General features: G+C 54.0%; 1 protein-coding gene across 1 annotated transcript; it reads right to left on the bottom strand.

Moving 5' to 3' along the window:
* Nucleotides 1-2695: 2695 nt before the first annotated feature.
* Nucleotides 2696-4319, bottom strand: LOC125536233 (RING-H2 finger protein ATL66). Its single transcript, XM_048699417.2, has one exon. The coding sequence runs from the start codon at nt 3754-3756 to the stop codon at nt 3178-3180; it is 579 nt and encodes a 192-aa protein (XP_048555374.1). The 5' UTR covers nt 3757-4319; the 3' UTR covers nt 2696-3177.
* Between the last annotated feature and the right edge of the window lie 4020 nt (nt 4320-8339).

The following is an 8339-nucleotide window of genomic DNA, read 5'->3' as shown; positions in this document are numbered from 1 at the left end:
TCGAACGAAGCTTCGCCTCAAGCACTCGGAGAAAGGAAACTGCTGAGGCTCCTCGACCAGTCGCCCCCGGCGCCTCACCAGCTTCGGGGACTACTGCCGGAGTAATGGGCCACGGGTAGGCTAACCCGACGCCCATAGCCTTTCGAGACATCGGGGCTGACCACGCCCCTCAGGATGCCAAGGTAAAGAGCCGCCTTCTGGAAGCCGGCTGGAGAAATAGGCGGCTGCCCGTAGACGGCCGAGTCCAGAAGGCGAGGTCGAGACAAGCCGGCTCCTGCCAGGCGGCTTCCAGAGAAGCCGGCTCCGAGGAGTCGGCCCGCGGCCCCTTTGAAGCCCGTGCCCGCATCAAGGGGGACGGGACGGGGGATGGCTACAGTGCAGCCCATCCCCTCCCCTTCCTAAGGGCTGGCGCTGCCACAGTGCGCTGTACCAACGAGGAGCCCCGCCCGGCGTGGCACTGTTGCCATGCTAGCCCTGACGTTACCACGGGCAGGCGGAGTCCTGCTCCCACGACGGCCTGTCTGTATGGCCCAAGGACGACGGGCCCCACCAGTCAGCGAGAGTCCAAAAGACGGCGAAGAGCCCTACCAATCGGACCCAATGGGAGTCGGCCCTTAGGAGTCGGCCTGCTCCTCCCACGGGCCCCACGCGCCATTAACCAGACAAGACGGGGAGTGGCTACAGTAATCGCCCGCCATGACGGCGGTGCTGTAGCCATGATCCTTCGACCAAGCCTGCGTCATTAGAAGCGCGGCTACAGTGATCAGCAGCCGGCAAGACCCCCAAGCAGCGGGTATGGCCTGTCTTCTCCGTACCAGACCAGTCGGCGGGGCCCCCCGATCGGCGGGCCCCAGCAGTCGGCGGAGAAGTCGGCGGCCGAAGAGACTGACGGTTGGACCTGCGCCTAGTCATATTACCCTTGTACCCTTGGGGGTAGGCCTATATAAACCCCCCAGAGCACCCATGCAAAGGGTTCGGACCATTAGAACTAGACCAGAGATATAGGAAGGAGAAAGCTAGCCTTGCCTTCTCCTACCTTCAGCATACAGCTCGAGGAGCACCCTTGTACTCGCTTTGCCTTAGTGATCATGCGGAGACCCCGTAGAGCAGGATTAGGGGTGTTATCTCCTAGGAGAGCCCCGAACCTAGGTAAAGTACGCCGGCGTTCGTGTCTATGCCTAATCCCGCATCCGGGCACCGGTGACGTTCTACTCACTCCCACCATGATAAGCCATCCTTTGGCGTATGTCGCACCCAACCCCTGACAAGAGGTGATGGCTCGCACATTTCCAATTCATCTTTTTACTCCATTCCATACTTTATTCTAAAAAAATTACATGTACATTTTTCATTAGACGAAGAGAGTACTAGTTGTTTTGCGTGATGGCATCCGTCTGGCGAGTTAGCAAAAATGGCGGCGCAGCTTGTATCATCCGAATTACCTCTCCGGTGGCAAGAGCGGCACATGCGTGCACCGAGGCAGGAGCCTAGCACTTGCACGAACATGTCGAACGGCCCGCCTTCGCGCACAGTCCAAAGGCCATCGTCCATCATCACTCATCACTCATCGCTCATCAGTAGCTCGCCTCCAAGTTGGCGCCACCTTAGTCACTGTAGCCAACCTCCTCTTCCCCGCGGAAAAGACGGGGCGTCAAGCCGTCAACCACCACCACACTACACCGGCTTCATCAAATTGCACCTGGGAAAGAGACGGACTGGGCCACCACCGCGGCGGCACTGCCTAGTGCTGCTGAGGATTTGATCAGGCAGGGATAACCCCATCCCCTTTCAAATCCTGCATTAAAGTGGAAGATCGAAATGACTAAAATACTGCTTGCACCGGTCCGCAACAAAGGAATCGCACCAAATTTGCTTGTTATCCTTTTCTTTTCACCTTTCTGTCCCGAGGATATCTTGTTCCAGTTCCATCTGCTTGCCAATGCTAGCTACTACTTGCTGCTTCCGGATCAGAGCGAATGTCCAGTTGGAGGCGACGCCATGATGGATGTGCTTGACTGACATATACTACGAGGAGCTACGAGGACCTCGGGCATGCGTGAGAGCTAATCAACTCTCGCTTAAAATATTACCCAGTGCCTGTGGTGCACTGCCACTGTTGTTCACGATAACTCCAACGATTAGTCCAGCACAAACTAATATAGCATTGCTTATCATGTTAGTAGTAGTGGTGGTGCATTAAGCACGGCAAACTAATATAGCATTGCGTACCATGTTAAGACGTCCGGTTGTTTCCTAGCTAATCTTCCAGCGCACTAATTGCGCCGCTCCAAAAAGATCCAAGAGTGCTCCAGCCGTGGCGCTGCCACTGGTGTTCATGATAACGCCAACAATCAATCGAACCCAACCCGAACAGCATTGCTCATTTGTACACTACACGTAGTGCGATGGAGCAAGAAGCACAGCTAGCCTAGCCAGACGAAGACGGGCGTCCTGATCCTGATCCTGCATCGCACTAATTTTAGTCGCCTAATCAATCCTGCATCGCACTAATTGCGCCGCTCGAAAGAGATCCAGAGGGGACGGTTGAAGGAAGAAACGGTGAGGTGTTGCTCGGAGACGCAACCTTTTCGCAAAGCGCGGCTCCATTAGTCATTAGATACACGCACACTTACGGGAGCTGCCCCAAAAGCGCAGATTACTATACGCAAACGCGATCAGGATGGTGACAAGCAGATAGATCCTGGGACTTAAATTAAAGGCGATCAGTGCTGTTAAACTACGTACACATCGAGATGCCATTAGCCCGGGCACCACTGAGCTGCCACCGCGTACGCAGTGACGGTGCTACAATACTCTTGGCGATAGATAGTTTAATGTACAGCCTACACCGCTGTCCTTCCCTTTGGGGGCTTGAACGGAAAATTTAAGGTAGAAAAGTGGCCGGAGAGACGACGCGACCCCACGCCGGCCGGCCCGCGAAAGAACGGCTCCCGTGGTGCCATGGCAGAGCCGGCCCTGCCTTTCCGGCCGGCGATGACGCGCCTCGCCGGGGACAGGTACGGCAGCCACATTGGTCATTTGGCTCTCTTGTTAAACCGGGACGTACGGGCTTTCTTGCGGTGAAGGTAGCAGTAAGCGGCTTACAGGTGGGGCCTGCTTGTCATGCTTCCGTGAGTTGGCGTGCGAGTGCGAGCGCGTTGTCTTGTGGCTCACGAGTCACACCGGCGGCGGGTCGCCTCCGTTGACAACGTCGACCGGCTTGGCGACGGCGGCGGCGGGGAGGAGGAGCGTGCGGCAGAGCGGGCAGCTGGGCTGGGAGCGGAGCCAGGCGTCGACGCACTCCGGGTGGAAGCAGTGGCCGCAGGGAGGGAGCGCCTTCACCTTGTCCCCGGCCACCAGCGCGCTGATGCAGATCGAGCACTCCACAGCCGCCGCCTGCTCCTCGTCTCCGCCGTCGCCCTTGTGCCGGGAAGGGGAGCGCGCCGGCGAGGAGGCGGGCGGGCTGTAGAGCGTGACTGGCAGCCCATTGATGGCGTCGGCGTCGAGGCCGGGCACGGGCGACGCCGCGGCGGACGAGGACGAGGCCTCGCGGTCGGCGTCGCGGCGGGCGCGGCGGCGGCCGCACGCCCAGCGGAGGTAGAGGCAGACGGCGACGAAGGCGACGAGGAGGGCGAGCAGGCCGGCCAGCAGCGGCACCGCGCGGCCGCGCAGCGCGAAGTTGCTGTCGTCGACGTCGCCGTACCGCACCCTCTCCACCTGGTTCGTCGTCCCCGCGGCGCCCTCCTGCGCGGCCATCGGTTCTCTCCTTCTTCTCCCCGCGAACTCTGCAGGCACGCACGCACGCAAGCCTCGACGTGCACGAGCTTGGACTTCTTGGACTTATCAGCTAGTAGCAGCTAGCCCACCCTCTCACGCCATGTGCGGGGTGCGGACTTGTGGAGCTCTGGTGGTCAAAGGCAGCGCATGGGAGACCGAGCGCGCTGCCGGCCGGCCGGCTTGTGGTGCAGGCGATCGGTGGAAGGAGCGGGCGAGCGAGGAAATATCGTGGCAAGTGGCGGTGTGGCTCGGCCTGGCGAGAGAGCGATCGACCGGAGAGTGAGCGAGCTGCTGGACGGGGAGCGTGGTTTTAAAATTCAAAGTCCTCGGCCGTCCCTTTTAAGCTTGGAAAAATGGCTCCGGCCGGTGGGGCACAGGCGGAACGGAAGCTAGCCGCGAGGCCCGAGCTGATGGGCAACTGCCAACTTGGGCGTGACTGGATCGAGCCGGCACGCACGGCGGCATGCCGCACTGTGCTGTCGCCGTGGACTCGGCGATGCGATATTCTTCTTCTTAATTTGCAGGGAGGTGTAATATTCTCCGGTTCGGATCGCTGGTCACGATCCACAGGGGATGGACGACTTGTAGCAAGCGAGCTGCGCGCATGCATTCAGACCAATGGTTTTGCACTGCACCTACGGGGATCTTTGACTGGCGATTGTTTATTTTTCTTGGCGGATTTGTGGCTGGAACTTGTGACAGTTACATCGCCAAGGGTGAATTGGCCGTCGTACTCCTGCCGGCTAGACGGCTAGTGGCCATCTGCTTCGAGGGTTCGTCGGCGAGCTGCCCCCGCCCAGGTGACTCGCGAGAATCTACAAGACTACAACCTTTCCTTTGCCGCTTATCCATGCTCCTCTCTTCGTGGTCTCGACGCGCTCCTAGGGTTTCTCCACTCTCACATTGATCTTCCTTTTCTCTTGCCTGAGTTATTTTCATAAATTAAATTTGTGTAAATGCAGGAAACGTGTGTTATAACCCATGTGTGTCCGATCAAAACTTCTATCCGGACTACTGTCAAAAAGAGTTCACCTCGTGTTTCTTGACAACGGAACGAGAGTCACGGCACACGATGGTTGTCATTGTTGGATCCATCCAATGAAAGACCACATTGAGGCATTCGTCTCTGGCTCAGCGCACACAAAAAACAACACTACCTAGCAATGAAGACCAGACCATCCCCACCAATTACCCAAGCGTTTGAGTTCTCTTATACCGCGAGAGTAGGCTATCGGTTTGCGGCCGTCCGTGGGTAGTCGGTCATGTAATTCAAAATTCTTCTCAATTATTGGGATGAGGCAAAGCTTTTGCCTGACATGATCCGAATTAGTAAGAAATAGGATGCAACAGACAGTTGCAGATCGTCAGGAGAAGACGATGCCTGGGGAAATTCTCCTCCTCTTCGTAAAATTAAAATTTTCTTTCACTTTGTAAAAAACTAATACTAATATATTCTAACGGCTAGCCTTTTTTGAGCAAGTACCGGCTAGTCATGGTTTCGTTTCTTTTCACGAATACGCAAAGCTTGCGTGTCATTCCATTGATAGAAGAAGATCAAAACGAGTACCAGATGTGATACAACACATGACACGAACGAAGAGGCCTGAACATGATGATCGGAGCATAGAAACAAGTCATGGTTTCTGTTAAACGTTCGGCTGGCTTCGAGAGGACAGTGTCTTTGGCGCAACTTTTGGCAGGACCCTTCGTGCACGGTGCGGCGATGTGTCATCGCGCACCGGCACGGCCCGATCGACCGATCATAGCACCGGGCACGGCAAACTTTACCCTGGCGTGGAGCGACTGCTAAATCTGTTGGCACCTCTCCGCGTCTCAGCACTATGCTATGCATGCATGCCCGCCAAACGAAACACGGAAAACGAACACACGGTGCAACGTTACGTGCAATCCACCGTGTCCTTGCCATATCGAGACAACAAAGCCGGGTCACGGCCAGGGCAGGTGGCTTTGAGCTCGAGATAAGCCCGGGATAACAAAGAGCACCCTTGCATGGACCCCGGTCGGCCGGCCGACTTTGGGGCGGTAGTGCTCGATCATGCATATCACTAGCTGTCTAGCTGTGCATATCATCGCCTTTTTTGCCAATCCGATCGCGTGCTTGCTAATAAATTATTGACGCACAACAGAGACCCGACCCGGCGATTTCTAGCTTACATAGCTAGCTGAAAAGGGCAAGGATTAAAAGCCAGAAACCGTGTGTCTCACTCCGATCTCACCGCTCGAGCCACCATCATCATATGTATCTTCATTATCATCGTCCCGAAAATATCCTAGGATAAAGGCGGAGACGTACGCCGGGTAACCACGCAGCCGTTGCCTGTGCGCTCCGCCGTCAGCACTGGGTAGGAGGAGTAGCTTTTGCTTTGGACGAGCAGCGATCGAGGTGCAGTGCATGCGAGTGCTGGGCAACTGCTCGTTGAGCTATATTGTCGTCGGCGTTTAGCGCAGCGCCGGGCAGTCGGCCGTCGTGCGCGGGAAAGGCGCATGCGGGCCTGCCCTCTGCCCAGGTTGCATTGTGCGACCTAGCTGTGGGCGCGAAAGCAGCTCCGAGCTCGCGGTCCAGCACAGCAAAAGCGACCAAATCTTAGCGAGCATCGCACTAATATGTGTACTATCAGCATATGCTAGGCCAGGCTTACGGTTCCTTTACGTGCAGTTTCCATCATGGCCGCAACCAATCTACTTGCTCCGTTCGTACGTGCAAGTCGGCCAAATTATCCATCCTCGACCCTATGCTTCACTTCTCCTCCACTAGCTTCACGGCCAATCGCGCGCCCACATTGACACTCAGGCTGGACACAGGACATGCATGCATGCGTACGCGCCGTAGTACAAGGTTGTCGTCGGCGCGATGCGAATGCGATGCGATTGGACGGGTCGTTGCGTTGGTTGGCTGGCTGCCTTGTGGGACGGACGACGATGAGATGCGGGAGTCGGTGGTCTGTTGGTGCAGAGGATGAGGAGATACTGCAGCCTGCGGGTGGGCTACTTGCGGCTGGTGAGTGCATGTCTGATGCGAAAGTGGCAGCAAGTTCGTGTGACCACTGTGTGTAATGGGATGCATCGATGGGTTGATCAGAGCAACTTGATCTGACGAACTATATATTGCCTGTAGACCATGAGTGGTGATGGTGGACGAGCGGAACGGTTTACCTAGCGCTGCCCACTAGTGACTAGTCCAGGGCATGATTGTTCAGGGAAAAGACCGAAAGTGGTGGTGAAAACGTACCTGTCGAACTGAATCTTCTTGGCATCATTTGATACTTGATAGTGCCACACAGTGTTATAGAGCAATAGCCCAAGTCGACGGAAATGACAGTCCAACTTAAGCCGGGGTTAAAAAAATTAGAAGTGGTAACGGCATCCAATCTCCCGAGTGTCCAGACTGTTTTGACTTTTGGAGCAGGAATTTATCCCCATGAATAAAATCAGTAAATCTTATTCTACCCCTAAAAAAACTTATTCTATACTAGATTTCTTCGGTGTATTCTATTTCTGGTTTCTTTTGATGCAAATCTAGTTATCAAATTGGAATCAAGAAGCAGACATCAGTAGCTAGCAACTAGCAAATGGTTTACCCACTAATATAAGCAATCACAATCTCTCCTTGAAAACAGTGCTCAATGTAATCTTTCGTTGAGGTAAGCAACACGATCGTTCCAACTGCGGTCTTCAATCTGCCCAGGAATGAGTAGACTTCACTGCATTTGGAATACCTGACTACATTTTTGTTACGGTTATCTTTTTTTCTTTTCCAAAAGGTAGTCAAGGAAGTGCACCACAACAAACATGGTAATGATCGCGCAAGTGTGTCCACCCCCACTGGTTTGACGGGGAATGCCTCAAAAGTGCCTTGGAGGTATAAAAAGTGCTATAAATCACATCAATGTCTAATGAAATAGGGTTTTCACTCCTTGTGGATTTTGCCCACCATCCTTTCAGCAGAGAAACAACATATGTTAACACGCAACAACATAATGAGCATAATTGGTTTGCTACCAATATTTGGCTTGCCAAATGTTGGCACTGCCAACTATTGTCAATACCGAGACTTCCCAACTATTGGCAACTTTATGTGAGAGAGACAAAACAACTCGTAGCCAACCAAGTAGTTGCCAATATTTGGCACAATGCCAAACATTGGCATGCCAATTTTTGGCAGCAAACCAATTATGCTCAATGTCTTTTGGACGCGAATATCTGGTGAACGATCGTTGGTAGAGAAATTCCACCGAAAGACCGAGTTGCCATGCCAAAACAACTTTAAATGCCATGCGGCATTTCTTCCAGGACTAGCGTGGGGAGAGTTGCACATGAAGATATCCAAAATAGCACTTCCTCCGTTTTAAATTACTCGTTATGGTTTTAGTTCAAATTACGGAGGGAGTAGGTGTGAAGGGAGATATTTTTTTATAAAGAAATAATGTGTATGATATGCATGTATGGTATGTGCAGATGTGTAATTAAGAATAAAAAACTAATGACTATAGAATACTAATCATTTACTAGGTGCCCCGTGGATGGCCGTGGGCACAAAATGA

The sequence above is a fragment of the Triticum urartu genome, chromosome 1A (genome assembly GCF_056163025.1).
Source record: "Triticum urartu cultivar PI428250 chromosome 1A, HENAU_Tu73, whole genome shotgun sequence".
NCBI lineage: Eukaryota > Viridiplantae > Streptophyta > Magnoliopsida > Poales > Poaceae > Triticum > Triticum urartu.
This window is presented reverse-complemented; position numbering and strand designations above follow the sequence as displayed.